The sequence below is a fragment of the Trachurus japonicus genome, chromosome 13 (assembly GCF_045865225.1).
Source record: "Trachurus japonicus isolate A0001 chromosome 13, Traja_1.0".
NCBI lineage: Eukaryota > Metazoa > Chordata > Actinopteri > Carangiformes > Carangidae > Trachurus > Trachurus japonicus.
This window is the reverse complement of record NC_140919.1, coordinates 12390736-12414549: the sequence shown is the minus strand read 5'-3', so window position 1 is coordinate 12414549 and position 23814 is coordinate 12390736. Positions and strand designations below refer to the sequence as shown.

General features: G+C 42.0%; 2 protein-coding genes across 2 annotated transcripts in view; both read right to left on the bottom strand.

Moving 5' to 3' along the window:
- LOC146975644 (NACHT, LRR and PYD domains-containing protein 3-like) overlaps positions 1 to 23814 on the bottom strand; it is a 151676-nt gene that overhangs the window by 25684 nt on the left and 102178 nt on the right. The window contains exon 7 of the mRNA XM_085796640.1: positions 1820 to 1993. Coding sequence (XP_085652766.1) covers positions 1820 to 1993 — 174 coding nt within the window. The remainder of the gene's footprint in view (positions 1 to 1819; positions 1994 to 23814) is intronic.
- Positions 2147 to 19990, bottom strand: LOC146975650 (uncharacterized). The gene is made up of 7 exons (XM_085794638.1): positions 19923 to 19990; positions 19725 to 19835; positions 13135 to 13248; positions 4565 to 4643; positions 4176 to 4404; positions 3596 to 4029; positions 2147 to 2155 (listed from the first exon to the last, which is right to left on the bottom strand). The coding sequence occupies exons 1-7, from the start codon at positions 19988 to 19990 to the stop codon at positions 2147 to 2149; spliced, it is 1044 nt and encodes a 347-aa protein (XP_085650764.1).

Genomic DNA, 23814 nt, shown 5'->3' with positions numbered 1-23814 from the left:
GATGCAGATCACTCACCAGGGAAGGAAGGATTTTCTTTTGAGTTATGTTTGGCTTTGTTTTTTGTTATTTTTGTTTTGTCTTTGTTTTGTCAATTAAGTGCCAATATGTGATTATGGGTGTGAAGGGCTTTGGGGTGGGGATTGGGGGCTTGGATAAAATAAGAATATGTGTGGAGGGCCATGTGGACATGCAGGGATCTGGACTTGAGTGTGTGAGAGTGTGTTTGTTTCGGGGTAGGGGGTGGGGGGGTGGGGGGGTTGACCCTTAGACATTAGAACATGTATGGCACCTTTGTTTTTGGTTTGGTTGTTTTGGTATTTTTGTTTGTATGTATAAACGTGTGTGTATATGTATGTGTGTGTGTGTGTATATACTTTTTTTTCTTTTTGCGTGTGCGCTCTCTTTTTTGTCGTCGTTGTTTGGATTTATTTTGTTTGTTTTTTTGAATATTCAGTCAATAGTAAATTGCTTGCCAACTGTGAATACACTGTATGTTTTTATTTTATTTTGTCTTTTATTATAATGACTTTCATTTTTTTCTATATGTTGACATGAAAAATGAATAAAAAATTGTTAACAAAAAAAAAGCAGTAGTAGATGTGTCTGTACCATCTGTACCACAGCAACATATTATTGATGCTGGGCCCTCTCCATGGAGATGTCACATCACGTGATGTAAAAATTTCATAAAACCTGTTGTGTTCACTCTGGTGACAGTGAACGCTGCTCAGGTTCATCATTTATAAACTGATTCATTTAGTTCAACATTCACTAAAAATATGAACATATCAAATGAAGCACAGCCTTCCTCTGTGATCAGACTTCCTGACAGACTGAACACACACACAACAACACACAGGAACCCTTTGTTAAAGGACAATTCCAGGCGAATTCAACTCGGGGGTGTATTTTCCTATCATTTTAGGTCTAAAAGAAGGAATCTGAAGATTTTCACTTTAATCGCTCCTGTTTTCCGTAGTTGCGTCTGTCCCCCCATCGCCACGGCAGCAATGAATGGAAGTGGATGTAAGTTCCGCTGTTTAGGCTGTTTAGAGCCCTCATAACCGCTATTTTTTTCCACATACAGCGTCAGATGGCTACTCAAACATGCACCGAGAAGTTTATTTACTTCAAGCAAGCCGACATGTTTGTAAAACTAGATCTAATTCAAAGTCTCCCGGAGTCTCGCGCGAGACCCAGTTGCCGTGCGCGGTGTGTTCACATGCAGTGGGAAAAGCTACTGTTTGTGTCATAAACACAGGAATATCAACTCTTTACTTGCTTCAAGTAAAAAAAACTTCTCAGCGCATGTTTGAGTAGCCACCTGACGCTGTCTGTGGAAAAAAATGTACACTTGAAGCAAGTCAAGAGTTGATATTCCTGTGTTTATGACACAAACGGTAGCTCCGACTGCATCTGAACAGACCAGCACTGCAACTTCGGGCTCGCGCGAGACTCCGGGAGACCTTGAATTAGATCTAGTTTTACAAACATGTCGGCTTGCAGTAAATAAACTTCTCGGTGCATGTTTGAGTAGCCATCTGACGCTGTCTGTGGAAAAAAAATGCGGCTTTGAGGGCTGTATACAGCCTAAACAGCGGAACTTACATCCACTCCCATTCATTGCTGCCATGGCGATGCGGGGACAGATGCAACTACCGCAAAACAGCGCAATTAAAGTCAAAATCTTCAGATTCCTTCTTTTAGACCTAAAATGATAGAAAAATACACCCCCGAGTTGAATTCGCCTGGAATTGTCCTTTAACACCTGCTGCTGTGTTCAAGCGTCATCAGATGAACAGCGGGATGGATCCTCACCTGAGAGTCTCCAGTCTACAGTGTGGACTCTCCAGTCCACCAGACAGCAGCTTCACTCCTGAGTCCTGCAGGGTGTTGTTACTCAGGTCCAGGTGTCTCAGACTAGAGGACTGGAAGCTGAGGACTGAGGACAGAGCTTCACAGATTCTCTCTGAGAGGTTACAGTTGTTCAGTCTGAAGAGATGATCATGAGGAATTAAAGAAGAAATTAATTTATTTTCTGTCCTGTTGAAAAGACAGAAGTGTTTTTGTATAATAATGAATTAACCAACTATCTTAGACTTAGAGATACTTCTTTGATCCCAAGGGAAATTCAGATATTCAGACCTACAAATACTGTAAAGGCATAAAAAAGCAATATAAAAAAAATACTCTATATACATCTATATAATCTATGTACATTCATCTGTACACTTACAGAGCTTTGTTGGAGGCTTTGACCACTGGCATCAGCCTCAGAAGAGCCTCTTCTGAAGCAGAGTATTTCGTCAGGTCAAACTCATCCAGATCTTTTTCTGATGACAGTAAGATGAAGACCAGAGCCGACCATTGAGCAGGAGACAGTTTATCTGTGGAGAGACTTCCTGATCTCAGGGACTGTTGGATCTCCTTCACGAGAGAACAATCATTCAGTTCATTCAGACAGTGGAACAGGTTGATACTTTTCTCTGCAGAGGGACTCTCTTCAATCGTCTTCTTGATGTACCGGACTGTTTCCTGATTGGACCGTGAGTAGCTTCCTGTCTGAGTCATCAGACCTCGTAGGAGAGTCTGATTGGTGTCCAGTGAAAGACCCAGGAGGAAGCGGAGGAACAAGTCCAGGTGTCCATTTGGACTCTGTAAGGCCTTGTCCACAGCTCTCTGGTAGAAAGAAATTGGGTCAGGTTTTTCTCTAAACGCTTGAGACCACCTGGAAGTTGTTTGTTGTTGTGACACCGGGTTGATGAAGGTCAGATGAACATGAAGAGCAGCCAGAAACTCCTGAACACTCAGATGGACGAAGCAGAACACCTTGTCCTGGTACAGGCCGCTCTCCTCTTTAAAGATCTGTGTGAACACTCCTGAGTACACTGAGGCTGCTCTGATATCGATGCCACACTCTGTCAGGTCTGATTCATAGAAGATCAGGTTTCCTTTCTGCAGCTGCTCAAAAGCCAGTCTTCCCAGAGACTTGATCATCTTCCTGCTCTCTGGACTCCAGTGTGGATCTGTCTCAGCTCCTCCATCATACTTGACCTTCTTCACTTTGGACTGAACCACCAGGAAGTGGATGTACATCTCAGTCAGGGTCTTGGGCAGCCCTCCTCTTCTTCTGGTCTTCAACACCTCCTCCAGAACTGTAGCAGTGATCCAGCAGAAGACTGGGATGTGGCACATGATGTGGAGGCTTCGTGATGTCTTGATGTGGGAGATGATCTTTCTGGCCTGCTTCTTATCTCTGAACCTCTTCCTGAAGTACTCCTCCTTCTGTGGGTCAGTGAACCCTCTGACCTCTGTCACCATGTCAACACACTGAGGAGGGATCTGATTGGCTGCTGCAGGTCGTGTGGTTATCCAGAGGCGAGCAGAGGGAAGCAGTTTCCCCCTGATGAGGTTGGTCAGCAGCATGTTGACTGAGTTGGACTCTGTCACATCAGTCAGGATCTCATTGTTGTGGAAGTCCAGAGGAGGTCGACACTCGTCCAGACCGTCAAAGATGAAGACGACCTGGAACTGATCAAACCTGCAGATTCCTGCTTCTTTGGTTTCAGAGAAGAAGTGATGAACAAGCTCCACCAAGTTGAATCTTTTCTCTTTCAGCACATTCAGCTCTCTGAAGGTGAAGGGAAACGTGAAGTGTATGTCCTGGTTGTCTTTGTCTTCAGCCCAGTCCAGAGTGAACTTCTGTGTTAAGACTGTTTTCCCAATGCCAGCCACTCCCTTTGTCATCACTGTTCTGATTGGTCGGTCTCTACCAGCTGAGGCTTTAAAGATGTCTTCTTGTCTGATGGTTGTTTCTGGTCTGTCTGGTTTCCTGGATGCGGTTTCAATCTGTCTGACCTCATGTTCAACATTAACCTCTCCAGCCCCTCCCTCTGTGATGTAGAGCTCTGTGTAGATCTGGTTCAGAAGAGTTGGGTTTCCTGCTTTAGAGATCCCCTCAAACACACACTGGAACCTCTTCTTCAGGGCAGATTTGAGTTTACGTCCACAAACTGCAGCAACATGTCCTGAAAGAAAACATAAGATCAATAAAAAAACTTAACATTTTAATTCCTCTGAATAACAACTACATGAACATGTTTCCCTCCATGTGTTGATGTCAGTAAACGTCTCATTTGTCCGTAATGTTGAATCTTTAGAGAAATCCTCTTACTGCTCTGCAGACGCTCAGCGAGCTCCTCCTGCTTCATCCTCCTCAGGAAGTTCACTGTGATCTTCACTAATGCCTCTTTGCTGCTCCTCCTCTGCTCTTCATCCTCACCGTCCAACACCTCCTCATCCTCCCTCTGACTCCCTAAGCATTCTGGGTAATCTGGACTCAGAGCCTTGTGGATCTTCTTTAGCTCGTTCTTCACAAAAGTGACCATGTTCTCCTCCAGCAGCTGGAACAGAAACTCTATGAGTGACAGCATCAAACTAAAACCATGGAGCCAAACATCAGATCCATGTGGGACAGACTGACAATCCACTGGTGTCAAAGTGCAGCATGGAGATGATTTTGAACACAACAGATGTAACAGCAGCTGTTGGGCATGTCCTCACCATAAATATGGAGTCCAGGTGTGTTTGATGCTGCTGGGCAGACTGACCACTGGGAACCTCTGAGCTCCCCTGGTCCACTCTGGGGAGGAATCAGTGTCAAGTGAACATCAGGACAGAGAGATAATACAAGATGGACTTTATATGTCCCCTGAGGACGTTCACAACAGAGACGCTTTGATTTCAGACCTGGTCCAACAACACGTCGTACAAACTGGTTCTTTTCTACAATAACCTGAGTCTGACTGGCAGTTACAGCTTACATCTGATCAGCTGATTCACATTCTCCTTTAAAGTCAACGTCCCAACCCTTTGACCGGTCGCTCTTTAAAGACAGACAGCTGGTTTCAGGAGAGTCTGGTCTCTGCTGCTGGATCCTGAAACAACAACACAACTGATAAATGTGTGATAAATGTTGGAGAAAAACTGATGAAAAAATATATTAATAATAAACACACCGACTGACTTTTAGAGAGAAAAGTCTTTCTGACCGTTTTAAATTCTGACTTTTGACCTCTGGTCTGGCGTTGATGTTCCCCACACTTAATAAAAAATTTACAACTCATGTGTGAATAGTTTTACATTTTCAAAGGAATCATCTGCAAAGGTACTATCAAGTTACAAATGTGAATGACTTCCGTTTTTTAAATTGTTAAACAATCATCAAGTTAGTCAATCATCAAGCACATCTTCAGAAAAAGGACTGTCTGAGCAAACTATTTAATAGGGTATTTAATAGGGGTACTATTTATAGAGGTGGACAGCCAAGAGTCAGGTCATGGAGAAGCTCAAAATCCTGATATCTGCATTAGGAGAACAAACTGAAATTGATGAGAAGCAGATAAATTGTTGGAGATGTTTACAAATTGCCCTCAAAAGTCTAAAATCATTGACAGGCTGATGAATGTGAGCTGAAAAGATGAGGTTGGTCCTCTATTTTTGAGAGGCAAGAGAAAGATCAACATATTTTTAAGAAAGAGTAACTGGTTGAAATAAGCCTTTACCAAATCATTTAATATATTTTTTTTTATCTCTTTTATGGAAGAAAATCCACTAAATCCACTTAAAACAGCTCAACAGCGCAGCCTGCAGGCGGAGGAGACAGAGCAGTCTGTGTGATGAGGGGGGGGGGGCTTAGGGGAGGACAGAGGGCTTCTGTCCTCCTCTAGACGCCTCGGGGCGGGATCTCCTTCCATTCACTCAATGCATTTAGGATTTTTTCATGATGATCTGGCTAAGACACATAAAATGACGCACTAAGGGAGGACGTCCTCCCTTACCAATCAGCAACCAGAACACAAGATTGACATCAGGTCGGTCCAATGACAGTTCTCCAACCCCCCTTGGTTACTGTTGCTATGTGCGCCAAACTTTCAGTCCCAGCCTTGGATAAATTTCAGATTTCTGGATAAACTGTTGGGAGATATCATAGAGCAGTCACACAATGATGTGACATGACTGCGGCAGGAATCAAACCCACAACCTTATGATCACTAAACCTGTTTTCTGCCATTTCGCCACAAATTGCTCCCTGCTCTTCACACAGACTGCTCTGTCTCCTCCACCTCCAGCTGTCGCTGTTGAACCGTTTTAAGTGGATTTAGTGGATTTTCTTCCATAAAAGAGATTAAAAAATATATTATAAATGATTTGGTAATGGTTTATTTCAACCTTTCTAAAAAATATATTGATCTTCCCTGGCCTCAGGGGCCTCCTCTGACTCTATGAACCAGCCTCCACTTCATGTGCATTGGACTTACTGTATAGTAATGATATGTGCTAATGATCTGATTGAATACACCTGTGTGGCAGGTTGCCATGGTGACTAACTGCTAACCTTTTACTGGGTGGCACAGTGTGGTGTGTGTGTGTGTGTGTGTGTGTGTGTGTGTGTGTGTGTGTGTGTGTGTGTGTGTGTGAGACAGACTTGACAGACAGAGCAGGAGCAGAACAGTCAGATTTGAGCTTGGCGCAGCTCTCCTAATAACAGCCCAAAAAAAAGAGAACCGTATCTCTTATCAGAATGTGGTAGAGACTATCTGGGCAAGGAGACCTTCCTGAGCATTTTGATGTGCATTATATGTTTGTAGGGCAAATACTTTTCTCAACCTGGCTAGTTAGAAAAGGGGGTCAGCTCCTACTTTTGTATTGAAGTCAATGAGGCACTGGAGCAGGTCTAGCTGCACAAAGAGGCTCACTGAGACAATTCTGTAAGTCTGTCTGCTGTTTTGAGCACATCACATGAGACAGGACAAGCGTGGAAAAAAATCATGTGTCTAGAGTTTAATTTGTGGCCGTGCTGACAGTTTAGCAAGAAAAAATCCTGATTGTTTTTTGCCTCTCTCACACTCTGGCTGACGATGTCTCCACTCTAAACCCTGCTCGTTAGACGCAACACACACCCATTATAAAGCTGGATTTTGTCAAAAATGTTAATGATTTTAAAACTGCCAAATATCAGAAACTGTTGAAGATATCAATAAGCTGAGTCACAGAGGAACACTTAAAAAGTTTGTCTACAGCTTAGAATTTGAATGAAGTCTCTAGCTGAAAGTATGTGGACATAGTTGAAATAGTTGAATATTGCAAAAAGTATGAATAGTTGAAAAGAGAAAAGTCATAGCAGCCATGTCCCGAAAAGGCTGAACGTTTTAATGTGAGAATTGTTGAAATAGCACAAAGTATGAAGGACTAGTTGAAGGACGCGGAAGTTGTAAGAATAACTAGAAAAAGAAGCATTTCCAGCAGGAAATGCATGTGAATGCTGAAAGCAGCTGAACGCTATTGCTGAATGAGCTGAAGAAATTCTTGAAACAATGCTGAGTTAGATGAAGAAACTGCTGAGGAAATGTTGAAAAAGGCTAAAGCTAAAACATAAAACTGAGGCTGAGGCTGAGAGATGAATGTCTTTCTATGGGTGGAAGGAAGAGGCAAGAAAGAAAGAAGAAAGTAAAAAGACAGAGAAAAGGGGTAGAAGAAAGAAAGAAAGAAGATAAAGAGAGAAAAAGATGCAGAGAGAGGGGTATGATAGAAAGAGATAGAGAGGGGTAGACAGAAAGCAAAGACGGAAATAAATAAATAAGTAAAAAGACAGAGAAAGGGGGTAGAAAGAGACAGAGGGGGATGACGGATAGAAAGAGATGGATGGATGGCTGAATGGCTGGATGGATGGATGGATGGCTGAATGGATGGATGGATGGATGGATGGATGGATGGATGGATGGATGGATGGATGGATGGATGGATGGATGGATGGATAGATAGATAGATAGATAGATAGATAGATAGATAGATAGATAGATAGATAGATAGATAGATAGATAGATAGATAGATAGATAGATAGATAGACTTGGCACATGTTATAAGATGCGTCCTTTGTCAGTCTGATTTAGCTGTGTGTGTGTGTGTGTGTGTGTGTGTGTGTGGGGGGGGGGGGGGGGGGGGTTACAAACTAATTGTACTATTTATAGAGGTGGAAAGGCAAAAGTTAGGTCATGGAGAAGCTCAAAATCCTGACATCTCCATTAGGAGAACAGACTGAAATTTATGAGAAAAAGATAAATTGTTGGAGATGTTTACAAATTGCCCTCAAAAGTCTAAAATCATAGCCTAGAAATCTAGACGCACCCTAGCGACAGCAAATATATTTGCTAATGATATAGTCTGGCTTGTCAGGCTACTAAAATCATTGAGGGGCTGATGCATGTAGAGGCAGAGGAGGTTGGTCCTCTATTTTTGAGAGGCAAGAGGAAGATCAACATATTTTTAAGAAAGAGTAACTGGTTAAAATAAACCTTTACCAAATCATTTATAATATATTTTTTAATCTCTTTTATGGAAGAAAATCCACTAAAGAGTGAGATGAATGAACGGAACGATATTGCCGAGAAATCTATTCGTGGCGGACGTAATTTATTTGAAACTGTGGGAAACAGTGGCCGGAGCAACAGGCTGGGACCCTGGCATTAGCCCACTTACAGCAGGGAGATTCAGAAGAAGAGGAGAGCGCAGTGAGTGGAGAGTGTGTGGGACGTCCAGCAACAGGTCAGGGATGCACAACTGTTTGGACAGCAGCTCAGTTCAAGGTGAAGCAGACTTATTACCCCTGGCTTCTTATGGAAAATTGAGGTTTTGCTGCACAACTGAGCTGAGCATACTGTCTATTAATAGGCCGCCGTGCCAATCTTCGAATGATAGGAAGATTTGTGTGATTTATTATAAGCTCTTTTTTTGTTTGTTTGTTTTTACAAGTTAGACCTATTGAGAAAATTCCTGACTGTAAAGCACCGCCTGTGGTGATGCTATGTGGCAAGGTGAAGAGGGCCCAGGCGGGGATTGAACCCACACCTCCCGGGTAAGAGTCACACGCGCTTGCCAGTCACCCAAAGGGACATCCCCTTGGCCAAGTAGCCAGGGCGCATGATCAATTGGGGGCATAGTGACAGGAACCTCAACTGTCACATAGAGTAGGCTATAGCCTAAAATAATTTTAAGTTATCGTCATAACAAGCCTATTATGGCTTGTGTCCCACAGCATAAGTATAAAGAAATGAAAGCATAAGTATAAAGAAAGTATAAAGAAAATGGCCGAACAGAGTAAATGCTGAAAGCATTCACACTAATGAAAGGATGATTTCAACCCAGTGGTTTCCTCCTGTTTTAAGTAGATAGTGCTCAGCATTCACACTATTGTTGTTCAGTTCGGCCATTTTGTTTAAACTTATTATTCTTACAACCACCACTTTTTTGTCCATTAACTAGTCCTTCATACTTTGTGTTATTTCAACAATTAATATATCAAAGCGTTCAGCTTTTCTGCGACATAGGTGCTATGATTTTTCAACTATTCATACTTTTTCAAATATTCAAATTGTTCAGATTTACATACATTGAAACAGTCTTCAAACTCTTCAAATCTTCTTACTTCTTTGAACCTTCTAAACTTCAGCATACTTTCTCCCATAGACTTCATTTGACTTTTAAACTGTAGACAAACTTTTAATTTATTCCTGTACTTATTGATATCTTAAACAGTTTCAGATATTTGGCAGTTTTAAAATCATTAAAGTTTTTGACAAAATCCAACTTTATAATGGGTGTGTATTCATGGGTCCCAGTGACCGCCGCCATATTTGTGTCCGATTTGACAGTTCTCCTCATATGACAGCATGCAAACCGCAGGATGGAAATTACATTTTCGTGATAAAATGACAGGGTTTCATAGCCTGACAAGCCAGACTATATCATTAAAATGTATAGTCTGGCAACGACCGGTAGACCTCGGCTCAATCCAGGGGGCGGGATGAAGGCTGTCTTTCAAACTGCCTCTGCACGCAATAGGGTAGCGCTTGAGCGCTACAACTAATCAGGGCAAAGAGCAGGATGACGTTAGCCTGACAAGCCAATTAAAATGTATGTCATCGTCGCGTTAAGCCCACCCAACGACTCTCTAAACAGATAGAGCGCTGTGATTGGTGAACACAAACGGTGTTCAAGACTCAAAAACTTCCTATGGCTCGTTTCTAGACCCACCTACTGAGCAAATATATTTGCTGCCACTAGGGTGCGCCTAGATTTCTAGGCTAAGGGTTTCATACATCCTGTCTGGGTTTATTTCTCCATAACAGACTAACTCTACATTATCCCACTTATTACACGGTTTACGAGTGAATTAATTAATTTGAGTCCGAAGTCCGGTCACTTCTCCGCTGTTTGCTCCTCACCCTCCTCCCGGTCGACTCGTGTGCACTTGTTTTCAACAAGCTTTTGATAATCAGTCAGTAGATTGATGAGTTATCATGTAGTCCTATCTGTCATAAATAAGAAACTACGGTTACAGGACACGTTTGTGTCACAGACTCGCAGTGGCACAGAGACAGCTGTGACACAGCGCAGGTCCGTCCCCTCTGATCGCAGGTTTGGTTTCCATCAGTACTGTGGGAGGCAGAGAGCCCCCACTCTCTCTCTAACAAGCTACAAGTCATTTATCTAACATCATAATTAGTCTGAAGCTGTTTAATGACGGTAAAAATTAAACACAAGGTAAATATCCTGCATAGTTATTTTGCTCTGCTCCTCTTGTAGTGTATTATCCACCTGAACTTATTGCTTTAACATCATGTATTATGTTCTTCTGTTTTTCTTGGAACTGAAGGAAAGTGTTTAGTAATAGTAATAGATGAGACATGAGTGACCCTTGTGAGATGCACCCTAGGTGAAAGTGTTTTTGTTGTTCACAGAGCCTTAAGCTGATGTTCAGCCTCGTCCGAAGGATGAATTCAAAGTCGTAAAATTATATATAGGTTAGATCCTGTCTTGTGTTTATGAAAACAATACATGAACTGTGTATGTTAGACAGATACAGCTATTGTTTGGATTTACAGAATGCTTCCATTAATGTTGAACAGTTAATGCCTAATTTGGAAAGTAATATCCTTATGTTGGGAGAAGGTGGAGTTTTGGAGTTAGAAAGTATATAAAGATTGTGGTTTTGAGCCATAGAGAGAGATCTCACATTGGCACCATGAGATGCTCCAAGATTCGACATTTTTTGTACACTGTTCTTCTTCTTGTTAATAAACTACTTTTTTGAATGCAAGTGAAGACGTGTCGGCGGTGATCCCTTCTTTTCATCAACACATCAATATACCACACTCTGATCAGAGCGGCGTCCCTAGCAACGGTCTGTTATACAGAAATAAAAGACCCTAATTAAAAAAAAAAAGTTTATCCACTCTTTTTGTGAGACTTGTCACAGCCCATGCTGCGACTCATAGACTGCCTGCAGTCAACCATTTAGAGGCAGAGAGGCAAAAACTTTACGTCTTTTGGGATGGAATAAAACTGCAGTCCGGTGTTTCTTTGGCGACTGCTATCACAGCCAACAGCACAATATAATCCTGGCATCTTTCAAATAATGTCAATTTTCGGTCTCTTGCTGATTTCCTCCTACTATTCCACTTGTTCTGGTAAAGTGACATGCTGTGATCTGTGCCCAGATTGTCCTGATTCGGACACAAATATGGTGGCGCAGAAACACAGTGACGTCATGTGAAACTGATGAATTGCATCTAACGAGCAGAGCTTAGAGTGGTGACATCATCAAGTGGGAGAGAGGCAAAAAACATTCTGGAATTTTTCTGGCTAAACTGTCACCACGGCCACAAATTAAACTCTAGACAGAAGAATTTGCCCACAGTTTGTAGCCACACTTGTCAAAAACGCAAAGAGACGAAAGAAATGTTTTTTTTAAATGCAGCCAGGGAGCTCTCTGCTCCCATTCACACTAGTTCATTTTTTTTCAGAGCCGAGCAGATGGAGCTCCAGTTTGTAACTTTCTGTAAATGGCATTATACTTTGTTTAAATTGACAAAACATAGTCACACCTTGCACAGAAGTCCTCTATTTCTACTTCTTGCTGTTTTTTCTACTATTTTGCTAAGTTTTCAGCTATCATTAAATGATCTCACATTCATCAGACCCAACCTCTTTTTCCCTGAAGTGTTACCATAGTCCAGTGGTTGAAGTGGCTGCTTGCCAACCCCAAGTTTACTGGTTCGAATCCCGCCTGAGCAGTCTTGTTAGTGTGTCAGGCTTTTTGAATGAACTAATACCACTTGGGCTGGCTTATTTTCAACATAGTCCTGGAACTCTGAAAACCAAGAAGGCGGCAGAGAAAAGCCAAAGTCTTGAATGATTTGTATCCATCATTTCTTGTCCTGCGCTGCCCACTAATGGACGTCACAGGCAGAATTCACCTCCCCTCCCCCGCTTTCAATTAGCTACAGGTGTTCGTTAAGAGACTTTTTTTTTTAAGCAGAAGTCAGTGAGCCTCTTATACAGGGGTTTCTTTTACATGCCTCTCATTGAATTCAACTGTAGTCAAGTGGTTAGATCACTGGGCTGATGATCCTAAAGATCTACTGACCATGAGCACGTGGGTTGGATTCCTCCCTTGGTCATACCTTTGCATGTTGATCACTACTTGCACTATTTTTCAATTGCGTTTGCTAATTCAGCAATGGTGCTCAGACAACAGTCTTGAAAAGTGTGTGCTCTCTGAGGTGGAATGGCAGAATAAAGGTTTAGTGATCATGAGGTCATGGGTTTGATTCCTGCCTCAGTCATGTCATCATTGCTTGACTTTTGATTCCAACTATTCAGTTGTCATTGGACAGTCTTTGATTCCTGATAGTCTAAAGCTCATTGTAACTCAGGCCCTCTGTGGTCATACGGTTAGTGTGTCAGGTTATCATTCATGAAGTTGTTGGTTCAATTCCTGCCTTAGACATGTTTCTTGCATGTCTTTGTCAATTTATTCTGCTAATTTAGCATGATTCAGCAATGGCTTTCAGCACTAACACGTATTTCCTTCAGGAAATACAAATTCTAGTTCCTGTTGCTACTGGGCTTCACTGTGAGCATCACTGAACATGTGGATGTTCAGGCAGGGATTCTTTACTGCAGCTGGACAATGTGTGTCTGAGTTATAACTCAGATTTTATAGAGAATCATTTAAATTTGACTCCACAGGAAGAATGTTAAAAAGCTTTGAAATTTTGTTTTGTCTTACATCTGATCAGCTGATCCACGTCCTCCTTTAAAGTTAGCAGACCACTCCTTTGAGTCATTGCTCTTAAAAGACAGACAGCTGGGTTCAGGAGAGTCTGGTCTCTGCTGCTGGATCCTGAAACAACATTACATCTGATAAATGTGCATGTTGGATAAAAAGCATGATGAAAAATATATTAATAATAAACACAACAACTGACTTTTAGAGAGAAAAGTCTTTCTGTCAGGACCACTTTGTCAAAATAATGTTTATTTACTTGCACAAGTTTTATTTGGCGGTATGGTACTGTTCTGGGACCCCCTGCTCTTCCACGCGCTTGCGTGGAAAGCCTGAGGCAGGAAGAGCACACCTTCCTGCCCTTCATGAGCCATCATGAACGGCATAAGCAGAGAGCACAACAGCAAAGAAAACCCAGACAGAGCAGGGCAACCAACAAGATACAAAAAAGCCAGCAGAGGAAGCAGCAGCAAAGGAGGTGACATTGGGCTAGAGCAGTTTAAATAGGGCACTCTGAATGCATTTCCCCAATAGGAAGCGGCCACGGGGAGTCAGCTGATCTGCACCTGTTGAGTGGTGCTCTCAATTATTCTCAATTATTGATTGTTTATTTATTTATGTTTACTTGTCAGAACATTGACGGTGACATGATTTAATTGTGAAGGTGAAGCCACCTGTCTGGTGGGCGTGGTTAATAAAAAGAGCCCTCCTGCATGCAGCTGAGAGCAGTTGCAGTGCTGAGTGCCATGTGAGGCAAACTGAGCGTCTCTCACGTCTTCCTTCCTTCTCCTCCGCGTTCGGTGCTGACAAAGTGGGTTTTACACCCGTAGCCGCTGTATGGCTGCTCTGCCAACAGGTTATGGGCCCAGTAAATCCAGAGAAAAGTTCTGCAGCATGTTCCCACCGACGTACAGGTGATGATAGCATGCTGTGAGCACCATGAGCGGACGGGCTGCAGAGAAGAGTAGCAGTGTCGGTAGCCGCTGGTCCTGATGACAGCTACACTGTGCTGATTTAGAGCTTGACATCATGGCCTGCCAGCTACGCTTGATTTCTGACTGTTTAAAATTCTGACCTTTGACCTCTGGTCTGGCGGCTGGGTAAAACAATTATTTTTGTAATTGATTAATCTAGCAAATATTTTGTCAATGCATTGATTAAGCCTAACCCTAACGATTAAGTTTCAATTCGATTCGATTTCGATTCGATTAGCAATTATTTCCCCATAATTTGACCTACAGTATATAGCAGTGTCTATCAGCCCTAGCTTTTCCATAATAATAATAATATGCAGTTACACACACACACACACACACACACACACACACACACACACACACACACACACACACACACACACACACACACACACACACACACACACACACACACACACACACACACACACACACACACACCATACCTGCAAACTGAGAAGAGGTGGAAAAGGCGACAAATTAAACCCCTGTACGAGGGTCTGGGGTGATTTTAACATGTAAATTAAGCATTTTGTTAGAAAATAAAGGGATTAAAAGGAAAAGACAACATTTGCGTCAGATAAAAAAAAAAAAGCAGATTTACTGACTGTGGTTCCTATCATTGTAATGGCAAGGATGGCTGGAGTGTATGAAACTGGTCTAGTGGGGAGCTGTGGCTGGTGGGCAAAATATTTTGGACTGGACCAGCCTGTCAAGGCCCTGTTTCCTCTGCTTCACCATGGGCTTCTTTCAGGCCACACTTTACTGTTTTCTGCCCTATTCTCAGATATTAATATATGAAAGGAGGCTCCCGCATGCTTGAGCTTCACACTGCTGAATGATCAGAACAGACGTGTCCTATTACTTTCAGCCTTCTATGATTAGTTCTTAACGGGCTGGACCGGCCCAACCAGCCCGACCGGACACGTCAGTTTGAGCTGCATTCGGTCCGAAAACATAACTCGGTCAGGTCAGGCTGTGCCTCGGCCTTTGCTCTCCCTCTCTTTTTTTTTTTCCAGACTTGTCAGATTAGGCGTGAGATTTCTCTCTCGAGTGTGAGAGTGTGAGATTGAGGCTGAACTAGAGTCCTGCATCGGGTGGGACCCCTGCGGGTATCCGAAGGGTACCCTGCAAAAACGGTCTTCAACGGGTGGATAAACTGTCTTGTGTAAATTCACGGGTCGGGCACGGGTGGTACTCAAATGAACGTGGGTGGGTACACGGATGTATGTGACAGAGAAACACAGAGAAAAACTCACGTGCAGCTACACGTGCAGCTACACGAAACAGCGTAGCAAATAATTATTTTTAAAATGATTCGAGAGATTTCCTAATAGTATCATCATCATCAAGATAGTAACCATCTTGATGTAAATACGATCTTTGGCCGCTCATATGACCGCTCACAGCTTTTCCCATTGGATTTCAGCCTGTCATGGCTTGACTGCTCGGCTTCCGGGTAAGCTACAAACACCGATGGGATCAATGTAAAGGCTGAAGTGTCCCGCTTTCATTAAAAAAAGAATTATGACGCTCTCATTTTCTGTTCCGTTCCTGGGCGAGCCGCCCCGCATTTCCTACTTTCGGTTTCGTGGACGCTTATAGCTCAGATTTTATAGAGAATCATTGAAATGTGACTCGACAGGAAGAATGATGAGGAAAAAGCTTTGAAATTTAGTTTTGTCTTACATCTGATCAGCTGATCCACGTCCTTCTTTAAAGTTCATGTACAACTCCTTTGAGTCATCACTCTTAAAAGACAGACAGCTGGGTTCAGGAGAGTCTGGTCTCTGCTGCTGGATCCTGAAACAACAACACAACTGATAAATGTACATGCTGGAAAGAAAGCCTGATGAAAACATTTTTAATAATAAACACAACGACTGACTTTTAGAGAGAAAAGTCTTTCTGGCTGTTTTCAATTCTGGCCTTTGACCTCCGGTCTGGCTCTGATGTTCCCCACACTCAATAAAAAAAACTTATGTGTGAATAGTTTTAAATTTTCAAAAGAATCATCTGCAAAGGTACTATCAAGTTACAAATGTGAATGATTTCCTTTTCTTAAATTGTTCAACAATCATAGAATAGAATAGAATAGAATAGAAGTTTATTTATATAGCACCTTTCACAGACGACAGTCACAAAGTGCTTTACAAAGCAGAGTGCAATGGGCAAATTTCAGTGACACATTGACAGACACAAATCACAAATCAACAAGCAATAAAAACAGTTATAATTACAAAAGATTAAATACAGTTAATAAGACGCCAGTGTAAACAGGTGCGTTTTTAGCTGTTTTTTAAATAAAGACATGGAGGAGGCTGCTCTCAGCTGGGGAGGCAGGGCATTCCAGAGCTTTGGGGCTACAGATTGAAAAGCCCTGTCACCCTTGGTTATAAGCCTCGAGCGGGGGACGGCGAGTAGGCCTTGGTTTGAGGAGCGGAGTGGTCTAGATGTGGTGTGTGGGTTCAGTAAATCAGAAATGTAGGTGGGGGCTAGTCCGTGAATGGCCTGATAAGTTATAACAAGTAATTTAAAATGAATCCTAAAGTATACCGGGAGCCAGTGTAGGGAGAACAGAATGGGAGTGATGTGTTGCGATTTACGGGACCTGGTGAGAAGCCTGGCGGCAGCATTCTGAATTAATTGCAGACGGTCAATGGAAGATTTACTAAGGCAGGAGAAGAGTGAATTACAATAATCAAGGCGAGATGTGATAAAGACGTGGATGATCATTTCTAGTTCAGATGTAGAAACCATAGTTCTGAGTTTAGCGATGTTACGGAGGTGAAAAAAGCAGGTCCGGGATAGATGATTGATGTGTTTGTCAAGATTCATATGCTGGTCAAAGATGACACCAAGATTCTTAAGGTTGGGGCGTAACAATGGTTTTAGAGAACCAATAACATTGTTCACCTCAGCGACGACACTGTCAGTACCAACGATAAGGAGTTCCGATTTGTCGGTGTTAAGCTGTAGAAAGTTGCTGGCCATCCAGCTTTGGATTTCAGCCAGGCAATCACATAGAACATTAAAATTATTATTACTGCTGGGGTCAAGAGAGAGATATAACTGAATATCATCAGCGTAACAGTGGTATGATATCCCTTTATACTTAGAAATAATTTTGCCTAGTGGGAGCAGGTAGAGGGCAAAGAGGGTTGGACCCAGAACCGATCCCTGAGGCACCCCACAAGATAGGGGGGTAGACTCCGATCTAAAAGGGCCTACGGACACAGAGAAGCTTCTTCCCGACAGGTATGAGATGAACCAGTCAAGGGCTCACCCGGAGATACCCACATAATCTCTAAGTCTATTGATGAGGATACTATGGTCAACTGTATCAAAAGCTGCGCTGAGGTCTAAAAGTAGAAGAATGGAGCACTTTCCAGCATCAGAGGACATCATGATGTCGTTAATGACTCTGAGGAGAGCAGTTTCAGTGGAGTGTTTCTCACGAAAGCCGGACTGAAATTTATCAAATACACTGTGGATGGTCAGTGCGGTATTTAGCTGCTTAGCGACCACTTTTTCCAAAAGTTTGGAAGTGAAAGGCACCTTAGAAATGGGTCTGTCTGTCATCAAGTGCTTCACATCTTCAGAATAGAGGTTCATATCCTAAATAAACAACAAACCTTGATTAGTTCCTTTTTCCTGTAGAGAAAAGCTGTAAATCATAACAATGATGATTTCACCTCAGTAAATGTCATTTATCTGTGCGTTTTGTTCTATAGATGAGTTGAAGTTTCTTCTATCTTTACCTGAGTTTTGCTCATTCTCTCTCTCAGTATTTATGGACGTTTGTTTGTCTGCTCCTGTAAAAAGTTGCTGCTGAGATTCTGCTTCAGCTCCTGTAACTGATGTGCTCCTCTGTCTCTGCTCTCTGTGTCTGACATCACTCTGAACTCACTAGAAATCACTAATCAGGCCCTCATCCTGTTGCACACCTCAAAGCTGCCACCAGGAGGCGACTTGATGCAGCCAACATCACCATGTTCCTTCTACCAGATGGAAACAAGACCATGAACATTTAATGCAAATGAAAGGATGATTTCAACCCAGTAGTTTCTTCCTGTTTTAAGTAGATGGTGCTGACATATTTCCTGTTGCTACTGAGCTGCACTGTGATAATTACTGAATATAACATGTGGATGTTCAGGCAGGGACTCTTCACTGCAGTTGGACAATGTGTGTCTGAGTTATAACTCAGATTTTATAGAGAATTGTTGAAATTTGACTCCACAGGAAGAATGTTAAAAAGCTTTGAAATTTAGTTTTGTCTTACATCTGTTCAGCTGATCCACGTCTTCCTTTACAGTTAGCGTACCACTCCTTTGAGTCATTGCTCTTTGAAGACAGACAGCTGGGTTCAGGAGGGTCTGGTCTCTGCTGCTGGATCCTGAAATAACAGCACAACTGATAAATGCTGGATAAAAAGCATGATGAAAAATATAATAATAATAAACACAATGACTGACTTTTAGAGAGAAAAGTCTTTCTGACTGTTTTCAATTCTGACTTTTGACCTCTGGTCTGGCTCTGATGTTCCCCACACTCAATAAAAAAAACTTATGTGTGAATAGTTTTAGATTTTCAAAAGAATCATCTGCAAAGGTACTATCAAGTTATAAATGTGAATGATTTCCTTTTCTTGAATTGTTAAACAATCATTAAGTGCTGCACATCTTCAGAAAAAGGACAGTCTGAGCAAACTATTTAATAGTTCATATCCTAAATAAACAACAAGCCTTGATTTCTTCCCTTTTCTTGTAGAGAAAAGCTGTAAACCATAACAATGGTGATTTCACCTCAGTAAATGTCATTTATCTGTGTGTTTTGTTCTATAGATGAGTTGAAGTTTCTATCTTTACCTGAGTTTTGCTCGTTCTCTCTCTCAGTATTTATGGACGTTTGTTCGTCTGCTCCTGTAAAAAGTTGCTGCTGAGATTCTGCTTCAGCTCCTGTAACTGATCTGATCCTCTGTCTCTGCTCTCTGTGTCTGACATCACTCTGAACTCACTAGAAATCACTAATCAGCCCCCTCATCCTGTTGCACACCTCAAAGCTGCCACCAGGAGGCGACTTGATGCAGCCAACATCACCATGTTCCTTCTACCAGGTGGAAACAAGACCATGAACATTTAGTGCAAATGAAAGGATGATTTCAACCCAGTGGTTACTTCCTGTTTTGATGGTGCTGACATATTTCCTGTTGCTACTGGGCTGCACTGTGAGCATCACTGAATATAACATGTGGATGTTCAGGCAGGGACTCTTTACTGCAGTTGGACAATGTGTGTCTGAGTTATAACTCAGATTTTATAGAGAATTGTTGAAATTTTACTCCACAGGAAGAATGTTAAAAAGCTTTGAAATTTAGTTTTGTCTTACAGCTGATCAGCTGATCCACGTCTTCCTTTACAGTTAGCGTACCACTCCTTTGAGTCATTGCTCTTTAAAGACAGACAGCTGGGTTCAGGAGGGTATGGTCTCTGCTGCTGGATCCTGAAATAACAACACAACTGATAAATCTGCATGTTGGATAAATATCTTAATAATAAACACAACAACTGACTTTATGAGAGAAAAGTCTTTCTGACTGTTTTAAATTCTGACCTTTCAAATATAGACCGCCTCCAGTTGAATTGATGGCGACCGATGGACACACATCTGGATCCAGGTCCAGGTCCAGGTCCAGCAGACTGTGGCTTGTGCTGCTGCTCTGGCCTTGAACACAACACACACAGAGTTTTGAGTGGGAATAATGATGGAGCAGTGATCTGAGTCATGAACAGTTAGAGATGCTCATCTGACCTTTGACCTCTGGTCTGGCTCTGACGTCCCCCACACAGACTTTTCACTCTGTCCTCACACTGATCCATGCTGCTGAGGTCACATCCACATCAGCTCACACACACTTTATGGCTTCACCTGTAGAGGAAACACACAGCTGATTATTCAACACACAACAACTGGGCCTCAACTTATTTCACCTCACAGCTCCACTAACACAACATTCAGTCATTTCACTCAAACTGGAAATTCAAAGAGAGAAAAAGACTCTCCAGCTGCCACTGACACTCATTGTCTCTGTCAATCCACACAACATTGGCGGGCACGGTTCTGTCGGTCCAGACTTTACAGTTACAGCTCTGACTCAGCTACAGTAACATTATAATAACACAACAACAACACAACTATGAGTTGAAGAGCAGAGAATCCAGGTAACGACAGTGTTATCGAGGAAAACATTAAGACTGTTCACGTTACCTTCACAGGAGAAAATAAACTGAGGCACAACCGCATGGTTCAAAAGTGAAAGTAAAAACTACAAACAGGATACTGAGGCGACGGGGGAGGGGGGACTGCACACAAGAGCAGAGACACTCACCCCCCTCCTGGATTAGTTGTTTCTTAAACTTTACGTTGTAAATCAGAATCAGTGTTTACAGTTTGATGTGAGTGCACACAAGGGTTTTAGAGATTATTCAGCAGGCTCCACTTTGGAGGCCATGAGCAGAAAAGGTTTGAAGACCACTGCCCCCTGGTGGTGAATGTAGATGTGAGGCTGTGTGTAGGACTAAATGAATAGACCTTATTTGCAACATGTGAAAATAACACAATAAAAGAAGAGTAAAAAAACAAAACAAATCAAACAGTTTAGACAATTGTTACAACAAATAAACCAAACCCAAAAAGAAAGCTTCTTTCATCTGACCCCTTCTCCACTGCTCAATAATTAGTTCCCAGGTCACCAATTAAAGCAGAAGTAAGCGATCTGGTCGTTTTGGCTAACTTTTTCTCAGCCGATGGAGTTAGTAGCCCCCGCCCTCGTCATAGATCTATTGGTCCTCGTCCCTACGTCACCACATTCACGCGCATCCCTTGGCTGCACACACAGCCCTTCATGCCGTTCTCTCTCCTCATTGGATAAAGGTTGTAGGAAACAAGGAAGTATACAAGAAGTTTTCTCCTTGGCTTACAGCAGAGCAGATTGACTGACAGACCCGTGTTTCGGACCAAACACGAAGATATAACTATTTAAGACTTAGTATATTAACACAAACATCCGCTTACTTCTGCTTTAATCATCTGTTAAATTTGCTCACAGACGTAGAAACTGTCTCCACATATAAATACCTGGGTGTGCTGCTGGACAACAAAATGGACTGGTCCAGCCACATGGAGGCAGTCTACAAAAAAGGGCAGAGCAGACTGTTTTTTTTTCCTCAGACGGCTGCGGTCTTTTAACATTTGTCAGCCTCTGCTCTGTTCCTTTTATAAGTCTGTAGTGGCAAGTGCTCTTTTCTTTTGTGTGGTGTGTTGGGGGGCCGGAGCCCGTACTTCTGACCGGAATCGGCTGAACAAGCTGATCAAAAAGGCCAGCTCCACCATTGGCACCCCCCAGGACAGTGTGGAGCAGGTTGCAAACATGAGGATGTTGAGGAAATTGAACTCCATCCGGAACAACGACAGGCACCCAGGGCCGGCTCTAGCCATTTTGGTGCCCTAGGCGAGATTACTCTCAGGCGCCCCCCCAACAATGATCATAATGATCATAACGATAACATAACAGTGTATCTCTATGTCCCCTCTGACCCTGAGATATACAACTTGCACAACAATCAGTAAAATTGCATTGAGTAAATCCTGGGTGAAGACATGAAAAAATTAGTCTCTTCACAATCATGAGAACAAACTGTTGTGGTGCTTGAAATGGGTATACAAAAGTCTGGGCTTCACAAAAGCAGTGGAATCTACTGTATGATATAAGGCGATAAGTGTGAAAAAAAATTGTGAAATTGCTTTTTGAGCATAAATGTTAGGCCTAACTTTCATTCTCACCAAATGTCTCAAATGTGGGATAACAGAAGCTAAATATTGACTTCATTGATTTCAACTTCATGAGATGTGTGTAGCCCTAAATGAGAAATTTTCTCCAAATATCAACTAAGTAGACAAAAAACACACAAAATTTACAATATTTAGCCTATGTAATGTACCCTATATGTGTTGTCACTGTGGTACTGTTTGAGAGGTAAAAAAAAAAAACTAGTTTGAGAGCTCAGCAGGTCTGAATACAGAGCTGGAGTTGATCTGGAGCTGAGGCCCACTGGCCCTGCTGTCTGAGCAGGCTGAAATCTCTACTCTCTTCTTTTTTCATAATCTTCCTCATCAAATTAGTCAGAACCTCATCATCCTCACTGCCTCTCTCTCTCTCTCTCTCTCTCTCTCTCCCTCTGAAAGACTCTGCTGTTTCGAAGCGCTTCACAGTTGTTGTTTTGATTGACAGGTCATCAAGGGCGTGCGGCCGTGCATATTTGAAAGAGGAGAGTCTCCCAATCACAGTAGTTTGTAGTGTATTATACACCTTAACTTTCTTGCTTAAATGTCTTGTATTATCTTATCTTCATATTATGTGTGCTTTCTCTGAACTGAAGGAATGTGTGAACTGATCAGCTTAATGGGTTCTACTATTTGTTTAGTCATCTGACCTAAGGAGATAGGCATGGTCCAAGACGACTGAATGACCCATTGGCTTCTCTAATGGGTAAAAGACATAGGATACAGGATATGGGGTTTTTCGCTAGCCTAAAAGTTAAAGGGTCAGGTCAAAGGTCATTGGACATCTGGACGGGAGGTTTCTCTCTGTCCGGAGAAGGTGGAGTGTTTGGAGTTAGAAACATATATAAGGTCAGAGCTTTGGGCCAGGAGAGAGAGATCTCATTTTTGACCAGAGATGCTCCAGGATTCGGCATTCTTTGTACACTGTTCTTCTTCTTGTTAATAAACTTCTTTTTTGAATACAAGCGAAGACGTGTCAGCGGTAATCCCTTCTTTTCATCAACACATCAATATACCACAATTTTGGCGTCACGAACTTGGACGTGTTTGTGGCTCTTCAGTTTTTCTTCAGCTTTAGCCAGCCGGCTCCTGCATCGATCTGGGCTTCTGGGAAGTGTGAGTTTTTTACAATATTATGTGCTGGTCTGTTTGTTGGAGCTGTTGTCTGTCTGCTGTTGGGTCACACCGTTAAAGAATCTTTGTGTGGGTGATTGTTGCTTTGATGATTAGAAGCTGTTTATCGTTCTAAATTTTTCTAAATTAGGGGGGTTTCTGGTCTTTCATTTTTGGCTTTTGGTTTTTGTTTGCGTTGCAGGCAACGCAAAAAGGGGGGTATAGGGAATTTGGAATAAAGGTTGTTGGGGGGTACTAAAGGTTGTTGGGGGGTACTTAAGGTTAAGGGGGGTAAGGATGAGTAAAGTTAAAGGTGGTTAAAGATTTCAATAGAGGGAAAGTTACAGGGGGGTATATAAAAAGTAAGGATTAAAGGGGGGTAAGGATTTGAATAGAGGGATTTTTTGAGTAAAAAGAGGTAAAATAGAGGGACATTTTGGGATATTAAAAGAAATAAGGTTAAAGGGGGGTTTATTAAGAGTAAAAATATAGTTAGAATAAAGAGTTAGAAAGAAGCTTTAATACATATGTGATCACTTGTTTTGTGTTTGTTTGTTAAATCCCCATTTTTGTGTGTGTGTGTGTGAAGATTGGTTTTCTTTTGTGAATAAAGTTTATGAGTAATTGATATGATAGAGTGTATGTTGAATAAGGTATAAGAGTGAATAACGTATAAGAATAAGACGTTTGAGTAAGTTATAATATGTTATATTATATATATAATTATATATTCTTTAAGTTTTAACAA

What these genes read in the sequence shown, in the direction of transcription:
- LOC146975650 (XM_085794638.1), bottom strand. Translation starts at nt 19,990, where the DNA reads ATGGATCAGTGTGAGGACAGAGTGAAAAGTCTGTGTGGGGGACGTCAG. An exon ending in AGCCAGACCAGAGGTCAAAG is followed by an intron (nt 19,836 to 19,922) that starts GTCAGATGAGCA and finishes GTTGTGTTCAAG; the next exon opens with GCCAGAGCAGCAGCACAAGC. An exon ending in CGCTGAGCGTCTGCAGAGCA is followed by an intron (nt 4,030 to 4,175) that starts GTAAGAGGATTT and finishes GTTTTCTTTCAG; the next exon opens with GACATGTTGCTGCAGTTTGT.